The 22,994-nt window shown below is 42.2% G+C and overlaps 3 protein-coding genes across 13 annotated transcripts in view; 2 read left to right on the top strand and 1 right to left on the bottom strand.

Moving 5' to 3' along the window:
• zswim8 (zinc finger, SWIM-type containing 8) overlaps positions 1 to 3,682 on the top strand; it is a 58,015-nt gene extending 54,333 nt beyond the window's left edge. For both annotated transcript variants that reach the window (XM_025897303.1, XM_013267701.3), the window contains exon 27: positions 1,509 to 3,682. In XM_025897303.1, the coding sequence (XP_025753088.1) occupies positions 1,509 to 1,712 (204 nt within the window). In that variant the 3' untranslated portion in view covers positions 1,713 to 3,682. The remainder of the gene's footprint in view (positions 1 to 1,508) is intronic.
• rasgrp3 (RAS guanyl releasing protein 3 (calcium and DAG-regulated)) overlaps positions 1 to 22,994 on the bottom strand; it is a 562,943-nt gene that overhangs the window by 172,153 nt on the left and 367,796 nt on the right. The gene's annotated exons all lie outside the window — the stretch shown is intronic.
• Positions 8,522 to 22,994, top strand: part of gbf1 (golgi brefeldin A resistant guanine nucleotide exchange factor 1) — a 72,801-nt gene continuing 58,328 nt past the window's right edge. Inside the window, exon 1 of the mRNA XM_025897436.1 lies at positions 8,522 to 11,429. Coding sequence (XP_025753221.1) covers positions 8,522 to 11,429 — 2,908 coding nt within the window. The remainder of the gene's footprint in view (positions 11,430 to 22,994) is intronic.

Here is a 22,994-nt window from a genome sequence, read left to right as displayed (position 1 = left end):
ACTGATGGCCCTTAATATAAAGACTTTGGACTTTACGTTTCCCAATTTTTGCTTTAAGTTATTTTGTTATTTACATAATAATGTAAATAACCTAATAATTATCCTTATTGCTGTTTTAGAGGAGCAGTGCTTCAAAGGATAGAATTTGCAGATTATACAGTACAAATAAAATGTTCACGTTGTCTTCCCAACAGTTTCACTAACATCTACACTGGATGGCCAGGAAGCGTTCGCGATGTCTTCTCGGGCGCTGATAACTGGCGTCTGTCTTGTGTCAGTGACGTAAAAGACGGATTTAATGCGACATGACCGTTCAAACAGCAGTCGCTTTCTAAAACATCGGATATGTATCGGATTCAGTACCACATACGAAAGTGACCCAGATCGGATTTGAAAATATCGGATTTGTGCCGTTCACACTGTCATACCAAGATCGGATATGGGTCGCATGGGGTCAAAAAAATCGGATTTGATGCGCTTTCGCCTGCAGTGTGAACGTAGCCAAACTGATCATACCACATGTCATGCGGCTCGCTATGAAACCTAACGAACACTCCGCTACAACGAGGATGCCGTTTCGTGCCCTTGGCATTATCAGCGCCTGCAAAAGGGAGTTGCTTTCTTCAACTGTTGAGGTTGAAATGAGTTCAGCTAGTTCTAGACTGTTGAGTGGAAGTTTCCGTTACAATGCCACAACTGAGCATACGCATAAGCGCTGCAGCACTTAAAATGAGAATCACAGCAACTTTCTATTACATGACCAACTGGGAATCTGTTGGGCACATGTGGCATGCTCATAGTCTGATAATACTCTGACTCCATTGCCAATTTTTCTTTTACATATTTTCTGTATTTTATTGCGGCCAGTTCATAGTGACTGACATATCCTCCCAGCAGCTAAATGTCAATTGATACACAAGATGTTGTGGAGGCTGCACGCAGCAATTATGTAGATTTACAGCTCCAGTTCCAAAAGTTTGTGATTCTGTGTAAAATATCAGAACGCAATGACTGGTTAATCTCATAAAGCCATAATTTATTCCCAGTAGAGCATCAAAAACATATCAAATGTTTAAACTGAGAAAATCTTCATGTCATCAAATTTTTAAAAAAAATGAACTAGTATTTTTTTGTTTTAATGGTACATGACTCAAAGTAAAAACTGGGACACTAAAAGCTGAAAAGAAACAGCTATAGGAACATTTTGAAACTAATTGAGGTTGAATGGCAACTGGTCAGTAACATGTCTCAGTTTAAACATTTGACGTTTTGGAGGTTCTTTTTGTTCGATTATCAGTAATATTTGGGTTTCTAAGATTAGAAAATCATTCTTTTTTTAATTTACATTTTAGGTGTTTTTGGACTTGGGTTGTAAATCATTTAAGTACATCTGTAAGTTTAGAAAAGCTTGTAAATTATGGTCCAGCATATGTTATGTGTGAGTAGCTCCACTTAAATAGGAAGGTTCAGGCTACATTGTCCAGTGTCGCCTCCTTTTCTCTCTGCAGCATATTCACCACCGGCTCATCCACCTGACACCTGCTGACTACGATGACTTTGTCAACATGATCCGCAGCGCTCGAGGTGCTTTCTGTCTGACTCCTGTGGGCATGATGCAGTTTAATGATGTGCTCCAGAACCTGAAGAGGGGCAAACAGACCAAGGAACTATGGCAGCGTATATCCCTGGAGATGGCAACCTTCTCTCCGTGAGCAGCACACTCGGGGAGACAAAATCTGCTCGGCGTCAGCCTGGGCCGAGAAGTCCCATCCAGCCTCCAGCATAGCTACTGCCACTGCACTGAGCTGACCACACTTATGTGTGATTTTGTTAGGGCCATTGCTCCCTGCTCCCAGGACTCAGTAAAATGCACACAGGCAGTGCAGTCGACTCCCATTCCCCAATTCACAGACTTACTTTTGTTTTTTGTGTTTGTCCACCAGAGCGTTGTGAAGAGGCCTGGTCACTTACCTGCTCTTCCTGGCTGATGTTTTATCATTGTTTATCGTTATGTAAATATGGAATTCCAGTGTACTCCTTCCTTTCTTCATTTCTCCTCAACTTAAGACTGACAGGGATCTCTCCCCTCATCCTCACTTCATTTTCACTGTTTTGTATTCTGTTTTTAGTTTTGTTTTAAAGGAAACCACTGCGTGAGTTATTTTTATGCTGCAACATTCCTGTTTAGTGGTAGATGCTTCACTCACCAGAGTCTTGTCACTATGGATTTGAGTCATTGCAGTGTGGGACAAAACAATGACTTGTGAGAAGAAGAAAAAAAAAGTTTAATATGAAGCATTTTATTGTCCCTATTGGTGAGGATTTTTCAGTATTTTGTTTAATCTTTTTTTGATACTTTGTAATAGGCTATGACACGTAAGCAAATAGGAATGGGACGAGAGTGAGGGAATGCTGAAGGTGCTTTTTCTGTTATGTGGGATACATTTGTACATTTTAGCCTGCCTGAGAAGTGACATGAACAGCTCCAGACCAAAACCAGAGGCCACCTCACCACTGCTTAGGCAAACGAGCTACACTGTCCAAAACACCTTATCAGTTCCTTTTGGGCTAAGTTGTTTGTTCGTTTTAAAATAATGTTCCAATATACAATCCCCAGATTTCCAGCAGCTGTCAGAACATTTTAATAGATTTTTTATATAAATATAAAAATGCTTTAAGGCAACCTAGATTTGTTTAATCTAGTTTACAATGCTGTCTAAACACAGCTGCTAAACAGAGTCCTGACTAAAATGTAATAAAAAGAAATTAGAATAGCATGACCACAAATATTAAAATCACACATCCAGCCCTTCTTCACAGCATCTAAAGCGCTGACTAGTTTAAATGCACGGAATACAGCAGTGTGGATGTGGATGGCAGACCTATTGGAAGCAGCATTGTCCATTTGACTGATCCACATCCTTTTTCTAAATAAGCCACACAAAACTGAAATGTGTGCTTTATTATTCACGTGGCTGTATTTGAAGGCTAGTTCGGCAAACGTACATTTTTAGTGCAAACCATACACAGTGGACAAGTCCCAGACATCGCTGTCTCACCTTTCAACCACATTTGTTTTCTCTGCAGTGTAATCAGTATCTGTGATCGCTGTATCAGCTTAGCGTTTTAGGTTCTCCGAGGTCCTGAATTATGTGCTGCTCATGCTTTGTGTACACTGTCACACATGTGCAGTGTAGCTAATCCTCTAAAACCCAAATGTTCAGAGACTATTACTTTGGCACCACGGTCTCTTAATCAGACATGGCTTTGGTTTTGCTCTGGAAACTGCTGTCTTTTTTGTTTTCAGTTTTCTGATCCACTTAAGCCCCAACACTCTTCAAGACAGTTACCAGACACATATGACACAGTGTGTTTGAGTGGCCCTCTTCTTCGATGTGGTTTGCTCATAGCCCATGGTGCTGTTACTTCAAGACATGTTGACACAGTCCAGGCAGCTGCTGTGGTTCTGAAACTGGCTCATTGGTTTTGGACCTCACAGGTGAAGGTGACGTAGTAGAAAATGTACTGTGATATTTTTGTATTTCTCAAAAGTGTAGTTCGATTGAAAAGTTGTATATGTGCTGATTGCAAAAGGTTCTAATTGAGAGTGCAAAGACAAAAAAATAAAAGCAATAGTAAAAGTGTAGAGTTTACTTTAATAAAGATCATTGAAAACACTAAATTGCTTTGACTGATTTGTGGGTTTGAGTAGAGATTTATTTGTTTTATCCTACTTAGGCTAAATGTTTCTGTGCAGTATCTCACCCATGGCCACAAGAGTTAGCAGTTATCAACTGATAAATCAGTCAGACTCAGATTGTCCAATCCTTTTCCTGACAACACCAGCTGTTGTATATACTATACAGTGGTCCCTCGTTTATCGCAGGAGTTGCAATCTAAAAATAATCCGCGATAGGTGAAATCAGCAAAGTTGCCAACTTTATTTATCTAAAATTATTATTATAGATGTTTTAAGGCTTTAAAACCCCTCACTACACACGTTATACACTTTTCTCAGACAGGCATGAAGATGTTCACTTTTCTCTCTTGTTTAAACACTCTCAAAGTTCAAACCTTCATAGAAAAATAAGTCCAGTATTATACAGGGTGGGCCATTTATATGGATACACCATAATAACATGGGAATGGTTGGTGATATTAAAGTCCTGTTTGTGGCACATTAGTATATGTGAGGGGGCAAACTCCTCAAGATGGGTGGTGACCATGGTGGCCATTTAGAAGTCGGCCATCTTGGATACAACTTTTTCAATAGGAAGAGGGCCATGTGACACATCAAACTTATTGGTAATGTCACAAGAAAAACAATGGTGTGCTTGGTTTCAACGTAACTTTATTCTTTCATGAGTTATTTACAAGTTTCTCTTTGTACACAGCCATTGACATGTTGAAGAGGGTTAACACGTGAGGAGCGGCTCGAAATTGTGTTGATATCTGGTGAACGCAGTAACTGGGTCATTGCAGCAGATTTCAGTGCAAGAGACCACCCATCTCCCATGCTACAGTTAGCAAACTGCTTGCTACGTTTCGTGAAACTGGTTCAGTGTTGGATTTGCCAAAATGTGGACACAAGAAAACTGTCACTAATAAGAAACATCAGTGGCTGTCCTAGCTTCATTCAGCAAGAGCCCACAGCGTAGCACTCGCCGCATGTCACTGGAGAGTGGCATTAGTCGAACATCCCTTCGGCGGATATTAGCTACTCACAAATGGCACCCTTACAAACTCCAGCTACTGCAGCATCTCAATGAGGATGACCCAGATCGGCGCACAGAATTTGCAGAATGGGCAAAACAAAAATTGGAACAGGACCCTCAGTTCACGCAGAAGATTTTGTTCAGTGATGAGGCAAACTTTTATGTGAATGGTGAAGTTAACAAACAAAACCACCGCTATTGGTCTGACACTAACCCACATTGGATGGATCCCTCCAAGACTGTTGGAACAACAAAGTGATGGTTTGGTGTGGTATATGGGGTACAACGATAGTGGGTCCATTCTTCATCAATGGAAACCTCAAGGCCACTGGATATTTGAAATTGCTACATGATGATGTGTTTCCCTCTTTATGCACTGAAGCTGGCACGTTCCCTGAGTTTTTCCAGCAAGATGGTGCACCACCACATTATGGGTGCCAGGTCCGAGCATTCCTAGATGAACAGTTTCCTGGAAAGTGGATTGGTTGTCGTGGGCCAGTTGAATGGCCCCCAAGGTCTCCCGATCTGACCCCCTTAGACTTTTATCTTTGGGGTCATCTGAAGGCAATTGTCTATGGTGTGAAGATACGAGATGTGCAGCACCTGAAACTACGGATACTGGATGCCTGTGCTGGCATTTCTCCTGCGGTGTTGCTATCAGTGTGTGAAGAGTGGGAGAAGAGGGTTGCATTGACAATCCAACACAATGGGCAGCACATTGAACACATTTTATAAGTGGTCAGAAACTTGTAAAGAACTCATGAAAGAATAAAGTTATGTTGAAACCAAGCACACCATTGTTTTTCTTGTGACATTACCAAAAAGTTTGATGTGTCACAAGTTGTATCCAAGATGGCCGACTTCTAAATGGACACCATGGTCACCACCCATCTTGAGGAGTTTGCTCCTTCACATATACTAATGTGCCACAAACAGGACTTTAATATCACCAACCATTCCCATGTTATTACGGTGTATCCATATAAATGGCCCACCCTGTAGAGTGAAACCAAAGGAACCCGCAGCTGCCTTTAACAGTGCGAAACGTTTTGTCGACATTGTTGTGTTTGTTGGGGAGAAAACTTACAAACATACAGTACAGCACTTCAGAGTCACACTGCTAGTGAAGACTTATGTAAATTTGACAAGCTGAACCCATTTTGTACTGTACAGGAGACACGGCACAAGATTCATTGACAATGGTCTACAGCCAATCCGGACGCAGAACACAATACGCTGTTACAAAAAAAAAAAAAAAAACATGGAAAATTGCAAACAAAAAATCAGTGAAACAGTGAGGCCGCGAAAGGTGACCCGAGTTATAGCGTGGGACCACTGTATTGCCGAAAGTATTCCCACAGAAATCCAAATCATCAAATTCAAGTGTTCCAATTGCTTCCATGACCACAGGTGTGTAAAATCAAACACCAGGTATGCAGACTGCTTTATTTGTGAGACAATGGCTCGCTCTTAGGAGCTCAGTGAACGCCACCTGTGGAATAAGTTCAGTTGTGAAATTTCCTTGCTACTAAATAGTCTAAGGAGCTTGGAAAGAAAAGCGTCTGGACTTATTTAAGTTGCTTGAAGACATTTCACCTCTCATCCAAGAAGCTTCTTTAGTTCATCATTTGTCTTCTCGGATGAGAGGTGAAACGTCTTCAAGCAACTTAAATAAGTCCAGACGCTTTTCTTTCCAAGCTCCTTAGACTACGATGACTTAGAACCTTCACAGACATCTTGCTAATAAATATTCCACAGTCAGCTGTTAGTGGTAGGGATGGGTATTGATAAGATTTACATGATTCCAATTCTATTTTTGATTCTGTTTAACGATTCGATTCTTTATCAATTCTCTTATCGATTCTTTTTAAAAAAGGAGAACACTGAGGTCGATTAGCTTACAACCAATGTTCCCTCTAAGCTGCGCACATGCGCGATTGCGCACTGCTGGCACGGTCTCTGCGCACAGAAAATCTGTGTTGCGCACAGAAAAAAAATCTAACCTGAATTGAAATTAGAATTAATACTTTAACAATTCTGTTTTGCAGTGTTAGTCAGTAAGTGACTGGCTGCTCCTGTATGGGATTAGAACGATGCCACCTTATCCCATAGTCCAGCCAATGATGCGATTCACATTCGTATATACGCAGCCAATCAATGTCGTTGACAGACTATGACAGCGTCCTTATGTGCCGACACCGGTCTTTTAGCTAGCAAAGCGGCGTGGCTGATGTGGAGTGAAGCCACGTTAATGACAACGTGTACAACCATTGGAGATGTGAGCAGGACAGACGAAACAACTGACAGGAAAAGTGTGGACTTCATACCAGTTTTTAAATTGTGTTGATAGGCCACGTAAAACCAGAGTTATGATTAAAAAAAATATATGCAATGTTTGGTTTTCTTCCTGAATACTATCGTTGTTTATATTTACTGCGGGAAGAAATGGTAAAAACGGCATTTTATAAGGAAAACGCTCGAAAGCACTCTCCGCCTGTGAGCAAAAACAAACCCCCCCCCCCAAAAAACACTCTTTCCTATTGGTAGAAAAATGTACCATGTCAACCAATCAAAAAATGATATGGCAACAGTTGTTTAGGAAGAGGGGAAGTTTTAGGAGTGACGGCGGTGTTTTGAGATGTGAGAGATTTGCAACGTTTAGCGCAAATCTTGTGTAGTTAGTGTGTAGTGTAGTCAATAGTTTTGTTGTGTGTGTCAGAACAATGAGGCGACTGCTGAATGTTACAGGTGTTACAGGAGTGATACATCTCCTGTTGTCAGGCCTGCAGGTATCAGGCTGTTGTTCTCCTTTATCTCATAGTGGACAGAAATTATTTTTTGGAGTGGCACAAATAATTTGTGTGGCATCAGATTTGATGCAGAACAGCTGATTGTTCTGTAAATAGTTTGAAATGTTTATTTAAAAACGCCTTGGCTGAATTTTTAGGTAAACAGCTGCAAAAAACTTTGTTGTTTGCAAAACTCAGTAACTTTTTTGAAGAAGTAACTATATAATTAATTGCCCAACATTGGTCATTATATACTGTATTTGGCAGACAGAGTTACAGGATTCTCTCCCAGACCACAGACTCATAATACAAGTCAGAGCTTTATAAAAAAAAAAAAAAAAAGGAAGAAAAAAAGAAAGTTGTGTTTTCAAAATTGGAGTTCAAGTTATTTTTACTTCCAATAGTGTTAACATACTACACAGGTCATGAACAAGTTTTTTAAATTTTCATTGTAAGTGGGCTAAAGCAGTTAATTAAAAGTAGTCTGACATAAATGTAAATGCTGTAATTTGATCATTTTAATAAACCATGTAATTTGGATGGATTCGATGCTGGCGTGACCACAGTGCACACGTCTGCTGTTGCTCACAGTGGTCCAAGGGACCGCTCAGGGAGTTTGTGCGTTCGCTCAGACACATGAAAAATTAGAGGGAACATTGCTTACAACTTTGTTTTATATCTTCTCTTTGAACAAGATAGAAATTTAGGAGTAACATGGCCTTACAAACTGCAGATAACAGCAATGTTATGTTTGTCCATACTGCCTGCTGTTGTTGCTGTTACGGAGAGTTCCAGCAGGTGTCGCTGTGGTTCTCTCTGGGTTATGTGTACTTCCTGTTATGAATGCACAAACGTTCATGTTGGCTGCTAATAAACGCCTGGCATACAGTTACAGCGGACTGATTATTGTAAGCAAACCTACATGGTGTCAGAAGTGGGATTTACTACAAAGCCTGCACAGCCCAAGAAGAAAAGGGGAGCCGGTAAGGACAACGAAAAAAGCAATCTCGGCACAACATGGCGGACAGATTCCGGCGCCCAGATCCTCTCATCTTTGACGGCAACGTCGCTGAAAACTGGCGTAAGTTCGAGCGCGAATATGACATCTTTATCGCCGCTGCCCACAGTGACAAAAATGCTAAGACTAAGGCCTATATACTCCTCAATCTGGTGGGGCCAGAGGCCATCGAAAGAGAGCGATCATTCACGTATGCCCCCGCAGTCATATCAGCTGAAGGCGTAGTAGAAGTCGCCGCGGAATCGAGGGAAGACCCCGCATGTCTAAAGAGAAAGTTCAGGGAGATCTGCAACCCAGAGATCAATGTCATAATGGAGAGGCATAACTTTAACAAAAGACAACAGAAACCCGGTGAAACCATTGAAGCATATGTGAGCACGTTAAAGAACATGGCCAGAACTTGCAGTTTTGGTGCACTACAAGACGAGTTAATCAGAGACAGATTAGTATGTGGTATAACCAGTGACAGCGTCAGACGTTCCCTGCTTAAAGAGACGGAACTAACTCTTGCCAAGGCGGTGCGTATATGCCAAATAAGCGAGCTCACAGATCAACATAGTAAAGCCCTCTCTACACCAAAGCATATTACATCTGCTAGTGTGGACACTGTACAGATTAAACATGGCAAGTTCAAAAGGAAAACAAATAAACCTCTAACGAACATTCAAAATTGCAGAAACTGTGGTGGTTCGCATCCAGCCACACGGGAGCAATGTCCTGCTTTCGGACAACAGTGTCACGTCTGCAAAAAATACAATCATTACAAAAAACAATGCAGATCAGCAAAACCACGTCACAGAGGCAAACAAGTGAACCAAATTTCAGAGGATGCTGATCCAGACAGTGATGAGACATTTTGCATTGAACACCTAACAACGGAGGGCGAGAACAATCACAACAAAGAAGGATACTGCACAGTCAAAGTTTTTGAAAAGGCCCTCAAACTAAAAGTAGACACTGGGGCAAAGTGCAACATAATCTCACTAGGCACTTACAGAAACATCTGCAACAACGAAACCCTACCCAAGTCACAAAAACAGGTAAATCTCGTTGCTTTCGGAGGCAGGAAGATCAAGTCCACAGGCACAGTTACTCTCAAGTGCAAGCTAGCTGGACAGTTATATGACCTGCAATTCCAAGTTGTAAAACACGATGTGCAACCCATCATCGGATTAAAGGACAGTGTGCGAATGAAACTGGTTAGTTTCAGCAAGGAAGTCTACCATGTTGACACAGATCAGGATGAGACACTGGCGCAGAAAGTGTTTCACGAATATGCAGACCTGTTTAAAGATGAAGTCGGTGACTTACCTGTAACCTACTCAATGAAACTCACTCTAAACGTGTCACCTGTCGTCAACCCTCCACGGCGCGTTCCTGTTCCTATGCAGAAAAGAGTTGAAGAGGAACTCCAAAGAATGCAGGCCTTGGGAGTAATTGAACCAGTGGAGGAGCCCACAGAATGGGTATCCAACATGGTCGCAACACACAAAAAGAATACTGATGATGTTCGTATCTGCATTGATCCAAGGGATCTGAACAAGGCACTAATGCGACCTCACCATCCCATGCGAACTGTGGAGGAAGTAGCTGCTCAGATGTCTGGAGCAACCATCTTCTCAGTTCTGGATGCAAAGAGCTCTTTCTGGCAAATCAAACTGGATCCTGCCTCATCTCTCCTCACTACATTTGCAACACCCTTCGGCAGATTCAAATTCCTGAGGATGCCCTTTGGCATCAACACCGCTTCTGAAGTCTTCCAGAGAGCCATGGAACAGATATTCATGGGATATCCATGCGCAGTGATTGTGGACGACATCCTAGTGGGAGGCAAAGGAATAGAGGAGCATGACAAAAATTTGAAAAAAGTTCTGGAGTGGGTCAGACAAGTAAACCTCAAACTGAATCCAAAAAAGTGCAAGTTCAGACTTAAAGAAGTGAGCTACGTGGGACACATATTCACTGACGAAGGACTAAAAGCAGATCCAACTAAAATCTCCACTATCAATGAAATGCCACCACCAGAGGACAAGACGTCTCTCCAACGTTTCCTGGGAATGATCAATTACCTGGGCAAGTTCATCCTGAATTTAAGTGAACTGTCAGCACCACTTCGTCAGTTGCTTCACAAGGATGTGGTGTGGAGCTGGACTCAACATCAGCAGGATGCTTTCAACAAACTTAAAGCGTGCCTCACCAGCCCACCAGTACTACAGTACTATGACATGCACAAGCCAGTGACTCTCACATGTGACGCTTCCCAGCATGGTCTAGGGGCTGCATGCCTTCAGGACGACAAACCTGTGGCGTATGCATCAAGAACTTTAACTCCAATGGAAAGAAGGTACGCTCAGATAGAGAAGGAGTTACTAGCTGTAGTGTTCGCATGTTACAGATTTTACGACTACATCTACGGAAAGCCAGTGGTGATTGAAACTGACCACCAGCCTTTGGTCACAATCCAAAACAAACCTTTCCACACAGTTCCGGCACGGCTACAGCGCATGATGCTACCATTACAAAAGTTCAACCTGACTCTGGTGTACAAGAAAGGCAAACACCTTTACATTGCAGACACACTCTCTCGCACACCAACGCTGGATGAGCAACCTCTAAAGGAAGAGGGGCGCGACTTCGAGGTAATGTCACTTCAGCTCATCTCACCAAGACGCCTACAAGAGCTTGCCGAACACACCTCGAAGGACGCTACTCTACACACACTTGCTTGTTACGTCCAGCAGGGGTGGCCAAAACAAGTGAGTAGTGTACCTATAGAAATCAAACCATTCTTCAGCTACCACGATGAACTAATCATCGACAACAACGTCATTATGAAAGGCAACAGAGCCATCGTTCCAGCATCACTACATGAAACCTATCTACAGGAACTACACAAGGGACATCCAGGCAAGGAGTCTACAAAAAGGAGAGCAAGGGACAGCGTGTTCTGGTTGACAATAAACTCTGACACTGAGAACAAAGTCAAATCATGCAGCATTTGCAACAGTCTAAAACCTCACCAACAAAAACAACCCAGGAAACTACACCAAATTCCTGATCTTCCCTGGTCCATCACAGCCACAGACATATTCGAATGGGACAACCGCCACTACCTTGTGCTCGTGGATTCTTATTCTGGATGGTTTGAAATAGATAAACTTGAAAACCTAACATCTGCCTCAGTCATTAACAAACTCAAATGCCACTTCTCAGTACATGGGATACCACAAAAACTGTACCCAGACAATGGCACCCAGTTTACTAGCCAGACCTTTCATGAGTTTGCCACACACTGGGAGTTTGTACATGTCACAAGCAGCCCTGAGTTTCCTCAGTCAAATGGACTCAGTGAAAGAGCTGTCCGGAGTGCTAAAAGACTCCTTGAAACATCAAAAAGAGATGGAACTGATTAAGTGTGCCTATGCCAAGAGGCACACTTATTATTATTTGTCGGATTTATTATTAATTAAGTGTGCCTATGCCAAGAGGAACACTTATTACTATTCGTCGGATTTATTATTGTGTGGATGCCTCAAGGCATCCGCACCATTGAGTTCCTGTTTCTCTTTATTGTGTGGATGCCCTCAAAGGGCTTCCACACTATTGAGTTCCTGTTTCTCTTTATTGTGTGGATGCTCTAAAAGGGCTTCCACACTATTGAGTTCCTGTTTCTCTTTATTCTTTATTGTGTGGATGCCCAAAAAGGGCTTCCACACTATTGAGTTCCTGTTTCTCTTTATTGTGTGGATGCCTTAAAAGGGCTTCCAAACTATTGAGTTCCTGTTTCTCTTTATTCTTTATCTTTATTATTCTTCTAGTTGCTCCGTTTTTGCCGATTAACTACTCCCTCAGTTTTCAGATTTTAGCAGCTTTTCTAATATGGACCTCAGATTCTTGTTAACGTTCCATGGCAGAAATATCTACAAGTACACAGCCTGATGAAGCAGACAGAGGCAGTACCTCTGATTGGTGAATTTGAGCAGAACCAGGTTGTTCTGCCAGCTGTTTTCAGAAAAAAACTCTTGAGCAGAAATTCTGCTGATTCACCTCTTTTCAGCGCAATGTTCTGCTTCTTTCCCTCTTTTCTGCAGAAATTCTGCTGATTCACCTCTTTCCTGCAAAATTTTCAGCCTTTTCACCTCTTATCAGCACAATTCTCAGCATCTTCTGCTAATTTCAGCAGAATTGTCAGTCTGTCCACCTCTTCTTTGTGAGAATGAGTTTGAGTCAGTGAGATGAGTAGCTGCCTTGAGCCCAGCAGGGCCAGGTTTGAATCCTGCTCAGGGCGACATTATTTTTTTTCACCACCATACAACTTTTTGCAACTTTTCATCTTTTTCAGCTTTTCAGCAGACAGCTTCAGTGTTAAGGCGTCCACACAGCATTTTCGCAGGAAATGCAAATTTTTCTAGTTCTTTATTATTGTGTGGATGCCCTCAAAGGGCTTCCACACTATTGAGTTCCTGTTTCTCTTTATTCTTTATCTTTATTATGTGTGCCTATGCCCAAGAGGCACACATATTACTATTCCTCGGATTTATTATTATTATTATTATGTGTGCCTATGACAAGAGGCACACATATTACTATTCGTCGGATTTATTATTATTATTATGTGTGCCTATGCCAAGAGGCACACATATTACTATTCCTCGGATTTATTATTATTATTCTTCAGTTTCCGCCTGAAATTTTGCAGCGAATCTCGCCCCGCAGTTTTCAGACAAGCTTCATATATGTTACCTCATTTTGTGCGGCTGGATCTGGAATGGTGTGCTATGACTTTTGGTGTTTATGACTATTATAGTTTTTGAAATATTAATATTTTAGTGAAAATTTTCCCGCGCTCCTCTGCCAAACAGTTTTGACAATAGGGTTACATATGTTAGATCATTTTGTGCGGCTGGAGCTGGACTACTATGGTACGACTTTTGGTGTTCATGACTTTTATAGTTTTTTAAATATTAATATTTTAGTGCAAATTTAGAAAGATTCTACTTTTGGCGCCATAGAAACAGACTTCATTTGTGGTGTCTTGGCTCTCTCTAGTGGTATACCCGGAGTAGTACAGGCGAAAAGATCTATCCTTGGCCCAAAACTCCATATCCCACAATTCATAGCACGCCTCTACAGAGGCCTCTACCGAGTCAAACAATGGCGGCCACCACTTCGTTTTCTATGTCTTTTATTCGTGTTTCTAGGTCACAAACTAAACTTTTAAGACATTTTCAGGCGAGAATATAGGTGTGTAAACTTCAAATATCTGCTCGTTTTATCAAGACATCCCATATTAGCAAGAGTTGTCTTATGTGTTGCTGATAGCCAGCCGGCTAGCATAGCGCCGCTAGCATAGCGCCGCTAGCATAGCTAGCTAGCGCTGCTAGCGACCCTCAAAGCACCCAGGCTGGGCTTATAGTGACGCGGCTAAAATTTGTTGCAACACCCGATCGCTCGCCAAGTCTGTGTTTTAGCTGGACTCATTTTTCGCTTATATGGGCCGATGATGGTGGTCGATGTGGAAAAAATAACTGAGTTGTTTGGTGGTGGAGCTAGCCGGAGCTACAACAGAGGGCAGCTATCCACCGGTGTGTGACAGAAAGGACATGCCGCGAACCACACATAGGAGGTGGGGCAGGCCACCGCCGATCGACCGGTGGTTGCTAACCTGGAGGTCAATCGTGGATCAGGGAAAGCGAAGGTGGTTGCTAACCTGGAGGTCAATCGTGGATCAGGGAAAGCGAAGGCAGGAGCTGAGGGGTGAACTGAATTTCAGGTAAGAAGTTATGAACTGCACTCTATTTGGGTCAGATATAAACAGAGTTTAGGTGTAGTTTATTTTCGTTGTGCTGACCTTTTACAATCGTACTGCATGCTAGCTAGCACGACAGCTGTGTGCGCGGTAAGTTACTGATGTTGAACTTTATTATATTCATAAGGGTTGGTTCGTCAGAGTTGCCGTACAAACGGAATCGTCCCACATTCAGAGAAAACATTACGATTTATTCTGTCGTTACGAAGCCTCCCCTGTCATTCTCTCGCCAGTTGCAACTTCACTCATGAAACTGATCAACGATCGGCTTTTCGCTCTTGTTTATCGCGCTAAAGAACAGCAGCACGTTTAAGCTTGATCAGCTGTTGTTAGAATTCATTTGATTTTAATTTCTAGCAGCTCCTTCAGTGGGAGACTGCGGCACCCACGGTGTGGGATGGAGAGATTTCGCAGGTCTTTCCTCCCCACTGCTGTCAGACTCCACAACAAAGACTTTAACTGATCAAACACACACATGTGCAATAACACTAAGTGCAATAATCTTCCTGGCATCGTTGTATTTTTTACTCAGTTGTATATAGCATTTGTATTCTATTTTTATCTTATTGTATATTTTATTCTATTTTATTCTACTGTATATAGTATTTTATTTTATTCTATTCTGTACAGTTGTGTACTGTATTTATTCTTATTTTATTTTATTCTAATTTTTGCTTCATAACTTTTGCACTGTCCACTTCCTGCTGTGACAAAACAAATTTCCCACATGTGGGACTAATAAAGGTTATCTTATCTTATCTTAGTATCAGCTGATGTTTGCTGGGGCACAGCTGTAGAAGCGGCTGGTCCAAACCAGGAGATGTCCTTACTGAATCATCAGAGCTGAACTGGTGATGGAGAAACAGGTTTACCCTTTAGGTGACATGAATGAGTTGAAGGGAAGTTATGAACTGTTTCTGACAGACAAATATACACCAAGCTCCTGTTTTTGTGTAGCTGACAGCTGGTAACTGTGCAGGGGCGGATCTAGCAAAGCTTTTGCCAGGGGGCCAGGTAGGGCATTAACAGGGAAAGGGGGACACAAAGATATACTTTTCTTTCTTACTCTCATATAAAATATTTAGCTTTTTATTAAATAGTTATCTGCATCTTACAACCACAGTTTGTATAATAATACACAAGATTGGCTGTAGACCATTGTTAATCATTCAGAACACTGTGTAAAAATAACAAAAAACAAAAAGTGAATGCACAGCCGGCTGTGTGGGTAAACCAACCATGTGTGAAAAGTGGTCCATAATGTAATGCTTCAAAGCGTGTTCATGCAAAAATTGTCGGGTCTGCCGTGGTACAATGGGACTTCTGCTCATGAACCTGTGTGCACAGCGTCTGCAAATCGGCGCTGTACGAAGTAACTTCATCTTTACCCAAAACTGTAAGCTGTCATCTGTGAAGCGTGAGCGGTGTTTGTTTTTACCATAGTTCATGGTGGAGAATGGCTGCTCTTCTGAGTTTTGCTCTCTGTAGCTGTATGAATGACAAACTACACTGAATAGCAGCGGCATAGGCACACATAAAATTTCTTCTGAAATTTTCGCTTTCTAGTTATGTGTGCCTATGACAAGAGGCACACATATTACTATTCCTCGGATTTATTATTCTTATTATTATTATTATTATTATTCTCCATCTTCCGCCTAAATTTCGGCACGTATCACGCCCCGCAGTTTTGAGAAAAGCTTCATATATGTTACCTCATTTTGTGCGACTGGATCTGGAATGGTGTGCTATGACTTTTGGTGTTTATGACTATTATAGTTTTTAAAATATTAATATTTGAGTGAAAATTTTCCCGCGCTCCTCTGCCAAACAGTTTTGACAATAGGGGTACATATGTTACATCATTTTGTGCGGCTGGAGCTGGGCTAGTATGGTGTGACTTTTGGTGTTCATAACTTTTATAGTTTTTGAAATATTTAGATTTTAGTGCAACTTTAGGCCAATTTCTAGGCTCCTGAGAAAGATTCTGCTTTTGGCACCATAGAAACAGACTTCATTTGTGGTGGGTTGGCTCTCTCTAGTGGTATACCGGGAGTAGTACGGCCTAAAGGGTGCCATGCTTGGTGAAAACTACATATCCCACAATTCATAGCATGCCTCTACCGAGTCAAACAATGGCGGACACCACTTCGTTTATATGTCTTTTATTCGTGTTTCTAGGTCACAAAATACACTTTTAAGATATTTCAGGCGAGAATGTAGGTGTGTAAACTTCAAATATCTGCTCGTTTTATCAAGACATCCCATATTAGCGACAATTCTTTTAAGTGTTGCTGATAGCCGGCTAGCTAGCTAGCGCCGCTAGCTTAGCTAGCTAGCGCCCCTTCGTGAAAAACCACCCAGGCTTGGCTGATAGTGAGGTGGGTAAAATTTGTTTAATCGCCCGATCGCTCGGCAAGGGTCTGTGTCTTAGCTGGACTTATTTTTCGTTTATATGGGCCGATGATGCTGGTCGATGTGGAAAAAATAACTGAGTTGTTTGGTGGTGGAGCTACAACAGAGGGCAGCTACCCACCGGTGTGTGACAGAAAGGACATGCCGCCAACGAGACACATGAGGCCGGGCAGGCGATTGCTAACGCGGTGGTCAATCATGGATCAGGGAAAGCGAAGGCAGGAGCGTGAGGTGAACTGAATTTCAGGTAAGAAGTTATGACCTGCACTCTATTTGGGTCAGATATAAACCGAGTTTAGGTGTAGTTTATTTAGCAGCAGTTCTCTTATGTGTTGCTGATAGCCGGCTAGCTAGCTAGTGCCGCTAGCATAGTTAGCTAGCACCGCTAGCGACCCTTCGTGAAAAGCACCCAGGCTTGGCTTATATTGAGGCGGGTGAAACTCGTGTCAGCACCCGGTCGCTCGCCGACAGTATGTGTTTTAGCTGGACTTATTTTTCGTTTATATGGACCGATGATTTATTTATTTATTCATTTTAGTAACGGTATAAACAGTGAAAGGTGGTGGATTGGCCAGATGTAAACTTCAAATATCTGCTCGTGTTACCAAGACATCCCATATTAGCTCTGATGTTTTCGGTGCCTGCAAAGAGCTAGACAGGTAGCTAGCTAACCCGAGCTGGCTGTCTTTTTGACTCAGGGTCATAGCTGGACTTATTTTTCGTTTTTATGAGCCGATGAGGGTTTTTTTTTAGTAACGGTACAAACAGTGAAAGGCAGTGGATTGTCCAGATGCTGGTCGATGTGGAAAAATAACTGAGTTGTTTGGTAGTCGCTGACGCGGAGCTACAACGAGGGCAGCTATCCACCGGTGTGTGTCAGAAAGAACATGTGGGGAACGAGGCGGCGAGGCGACCGCCGATCAACCGGTGGTAGATCGTGGATCAGGGAAACCGAAGGCAGGAGAAGCAGGCGGCTGCCGGTCGGAGCGTGAGGTGAACTGAATTTCAGGTAAGAAGTTATGACCTGCACTCTATTTGGGTCAGATATAAACCGAGTTTAGGTGTAGTTTATTTTTGTTGTGCTGACTTTTTACAATCAGTTACAATAACTCGTACTGCGTTCTAGCTAGCACGACAGAGTTTCTATACAGCTGTGTGCGCATGGTGAACTTTATGACAGCCTCCCCTGTCATTCTCTCGCCTGTTGAAACTTCAGTCATGAAACTGATCAATGATCGGCGTTTCTCTCTTGTTTGTTTATCGCGCAAAACAACAGCAGCACCTTTAAGCTTGATCAGCTGTTGTTAGAATTCATTTGCTTTTAATTTCTGGTATCAGCTGATGTTTGCTGGAGCTACAGCTGTAAAAACGGCAGATGTCCTTACTGAATCATCAGAGCTGAACTGGTGATGGAGAAACAGGTTTACCCTTTAGGTGACATGAATAAGTTGAAGGAAGTTATGAACTATTTTGAGAGACAAATACAGGGAGTGCAGAATTATTAGGCAAGTTGTATTTTGAGGAATAATTTTATTATTGAACAACAACCATGTTCTCAATGAACCCAAAAAACTCATTAATACCAAAGCTGAATGTTTTCGGAAGTAGTTTTTAGTTTGTGTTTAGTTTTAGCTATTTTAGGGGGATATCTGTGTGTGCAGGTGACTATTACTGTGCATAATTATTAGGCAACTTAACAAAAAACAAATATATACCCATTTCAATTATTTATTTTTACCAGTGAAACCAATATAACATCTCCACATTCACAAATATACATTCTGACATTCAAAAACAAACAAAAACAAATCAGCGACCAATATAGCCACCTTTCTTTGCAAGGACACTCAAAAGCCTGCCATCCATGGATTCTGTCAGTGTTTTGATCTGTTCACATCAACATTGCGTGCAGCAGCAACCACAGCCTCCCAGACACTGTTCAGAGAGGTGTACTGTTTTCCCTCCTTGTAAATCTCACATTTGATGATGGACCACAGGTTCTCAATGGGGTTCAGATCAGGTGAACAAGGAGGCCATGTCATTAGTTTTTCTTCTTTTAAACCCTTTCTTGCCAGCCACGCTGTGGAGTACTTGGACGCGTGTGATGGAGCATTGTCCTGCATGAAATCATGTTTTTCTTGAAGGATGCAGACTTCTTCCTGTACCACTGCTTGAAGAAGGTGTCTTCCAGAAACTTGCAGTAGGACTGGGAGTTGAGCTTGACGCCATCCTCAACCCGAAAAGGCCCCACAAGCTCACCTTTGATGATACCAGCCCAAACCAGTACTCCACCTCCACCTTGCTGGCGTCTGAGTGGGACTGGAGCTCTCTGCCCTTTACCAATCCAGCCACGGGCCCATCCATCTGGCCCATCAAGACTCACTCTCATTTCATAAGTCCATAAAACCTTAGAAAATCAGTCTTGAGATATTTCTTGGCCCAGTCTTGACGTTTCAGCTTGTGTGTCTTGTTCAGTGGTGGTCGTCTTTCAGCCTTTCTTACCTTGGCCATGTCTCTGAGTATTGCACACCTTGTGCTTTGGGCACTCCAGTGATGTTGCAGCTCTGAAATATGGCCAAACTGGTGCAAGTGGCATCTTGGCAGCTGCACGCTTGACTTTTCTCAGTTCATGGGCAGTTATTTTGCGCCTTGGTTTTTCCACACGCTTCTTGCGACCCTGTTGACTATTTTGAATGAAACGCTTGATTGTCCGATGATCACGCTTCAGAAGCTTTGCAATTTTAAGACTGCTGCATCCCTCTGCAAGATATCTCACTATTTTGACTTTTCTGAGCCTGTCAAGTCCTTCTTTTGACCCATTTTGCCAAAGGAAAGGAAGTTGCCTAATAATTATGCACACCTGATATAGGGTGTTGATGTCATTAGACCATACCCCTTCTCATTACAGAGATGCACATCACCTAATATGCTTAATTGGTAGTAGGCTTTCGAGCCTATACAGCTTGGAGTAAGACAACATGCATGAAGGGATGATGTGGACAAAATACTCATTTGCCTATAATTCTGCACTCCCTGTATAAAATATTTAGCTTTTATTAAATAGTTATCTGAATCTTACAACCAAAGTTTGTATAATAATACACAAGATTGGCTGTAGACCATTGTTCATCATTCAGAACACTGTGTAAAAATAACAAAAAACAAAAGTGAATGCAAAGTGCATAAATATTTATTTTACGTGTTTGATATGTGTGGCGGGGCGTGGTCTGCAGTGCCGCTGCAGGGGAGGTGGACCCACCTGAGGGGCATCTGCATCACACCTCTCGGGCGTAGTCTGTGCTCTCTCGGCTGTTTTTTGGTGTGTGTCGGGCTGTGAGTTGAAAGCTACAGCTGGCTGGGAGGGTACACCAACCATGTGTGAAAAGTGGTCCATAACGTACTGGTTCAAAGTGTGTTCGTGCAAACATTGTCGGGGTCTGCCGTGGTACAATGGGACTTCTGCTTATGAACCTGTGTGCACAGCGTCTGCAAATCGGGCTGTACAAAGTGACCTCATCTTTACCCAAACTGTAAGCTGTCATCTGTGAGGCGCGAGCGGTGTTTGTTTTTACCATAATTCATGGTGGAGAATGGCTGCTCTTCTGAGTTTTGCTGTCTGTAGCCGTATGAATGGAAAACTACACAGATTAGCAGCGGCATAGGCACACATAAATTTCTTCTGAATTTCGCTTTCTAGTTATTATTATTATTCTCCAGTTTCCGCCTGAAATTTTGCAGCGAATCTCGCCTCGCAGTTTTGAGACAAGCTTCATATATGTTACCTCATTTTGTGCGGCCGGATCTGGAATGGTGTGCTATGACTTTTGGTGTTATGAATTTTATAGTTTTTAAATATTAATATTTTAGTGAAATTTCCCGCGCTCCTCTGCCAAACAGTTTTGACATTAGGTTACATATGTTAGATCATTTTGTGCGGCTGGAGCTGGACTATTATGTTATGACTTTGGTGTTTATAACTTTATAGTTTTTAATATTAATATTTAGTGCAAATTTAGGCCAATTCATCTTTTGGCGCCAAATAACAGACTTCATTTGTGGTGTCTTGGCTCTCTCTAGTGTATGCCGGAGTGGTACAGCTGTGTACCCTATTTGGATTACCGTATGATGACAATTCAACGGTGCGCACAGCGTCGTGCTTTCAGGAGCCTTGGAATTTTAAGGTTGCGCAATCATTCAAAAGTTACGGTAATGCTTGGTGGAAAACAATATCCACAATTCATAGCACGCCTCTACAGAGTGACAATGGCGGCACCACTTCGTTTTATATGTCTTTTATTCGTGTTTCTAGGTCACAAATAAGCTTTAAGATATTTCAGGCGAGAATGTAGGTGTGTAAACTTCAATATCTGCTTGTTTTATCAAGACATCCATATTTAGCGACAGTGCTCTGACTACGTCGGTCCTGCCTGACAGCTAGCCGGCTACCTAGCTAGCTGCCGACTTGGCTGCAAATGGATAGCGAGGGGACTCTCTGTCGTTTCACCTCCCGGTCTCTCGCAATGCTCGCATAGAATCGGAGTTACAGCTGGATGTGGAAAAATACTGAGTTGTTTGGTGGTGGAGCTACAAGAGGGCAGCTACCACCGGTGTGTGACAGAAAGGATATGCCGCCAACGAGACATATGAGCGGGCAGGCGATTGCTAACGCGGTGGTCATCATGGATCAGGGAAGCGAAGGCAGGAGCGTGAGGTGAACTGAATTTCAGGTAAGAAGTTATGAACTGCACTCTATTTGGGTCAGATATAAACCGAGTTTAGGTGTAGTTTATTTAGCAGCAGTTCTCTTATGTGTTGCTGATAGCCGCTAGCTAGCTAGCGCCGCTAGCATAGTTAGCTCGCGCGCTAGCAACCCTTCGTGAAAAGCACCAGGCTTGGCTTATATTGAGGCGGGTGAATCGTGTCAGCACCCGGTCGCTCTCTATTTGGGTCAGATATAAACCGAGTTAGGTGTAGTTTATTTAGCAGCAGTTCTCTATGTGTTGCTGATAGCCGCTAGCTAGCTAGCGCGCTAGCATAGTTAGCTCGCGGCTAGCAACCCTTCGTGAAAAAGCACCCAGGCTTGGTTATATTGAGGCGGGTGAAACTGTGTCAGACCGGTCGCTCTCTATTTGGGTCAGATATAACGAGTTTAGTGTAATTTATTTTCGTTGACCTTTACAATCGTAATGCCAGGGAGTTTATATACAGTGTGTGGCACTAAGTTACTGACGTTGGACTTTATTTATTCATTAGGGTTAGTTCATAGAGTTGCCGTGCCGTACAAACGAATCGTCCCACATTCGAGAAAATTATGATTTATTCTGTCGTTAAGAAGCCTCTGCATTCCTCGCGTGTTGAACGTCAATCAAAACTGATCAATGATCGGCTGTTCGCTCTTATTTATTGCGCTAAACAACAGCAGCACGTTTAAGCTTGATCATGTTGTTAGAATTCTTTGATTTTAATTCTAGTATCAGCTGATGTTTGCTGGAGCATGAAGATGAATCAGGAGATGTCTTACTGAATCATCAGAGCTGAACTGGTGATGGAGAAACAGGTTTACACTTTAGGTGACATGAATGAGTTGAAGGGAAGTTATGAGTTGTTTCTGAGAGACAAAGACCAAGCTCCTTTTTTGTGTAGCTGACAGCTGGTAACTGTGCAGGGCGGATCTAGCAAAGCTTTTGGGGGGGAGCTAGGGCATTAACAGAGAAAGGTGGACACAAAGATATACTTTTCTTTCTTACTCTCATATAAAATATTTAGCTTTTATTAAATAGTTATCTGAATCTCACAAGCAAAGTTTGTATAATAATACACAGGATTGGCTGTAGACCATTGTTTATAATTCAGAACACTGTGTAAAAATAACAAAAAACAAAAGTGAATGCATGTGTGAAAAGTGGTCTATAATGTAATGCTTCAAAGCGTGTTCATGCAAACATTGTCGGGTCTGCCGTGGTACAATGGGACTTCTGCTCATGAACCTGTGTGCACAGCGTCTGCAAATCGGCGCTGTACAAAGTAACTTCATCTTTACACAAAACTGTAAGCTGTCATCTGTGAAGCGTGAGCGGTGTTTGTTTTTACCATAGTTCATGGTGGAGAATGGCTGCTCTTCTGAGTTTTGCTCTCTGTAGCCGTATGAATGGCAAACTACAGTGATTAGCAGCGGCATAGGCACACTAAAATTTCATCTGAAATTTTCGCTTTCTAGTTATTATTATTATTATTATTATTATTATTAT

This window comes from Oreochromis niloticus, linkage group LG13 (assembly GCF_001858045.2).
Source record: "Oreochromis niloticus isolate F11D_XX linkage group LG13, O_niloticus_UMD_NMBU, whole genome shotgun sequence".
Lineage (NCBI taxonomy): Eukaryota > Metazoa > Chordata > Actinopteri > Cichliformes > Cichlidae > Oreochromis > Oreochromis niloticus.
This window is presented reverse-complemented; position numbering and strand designations above follow the sequence as displayed.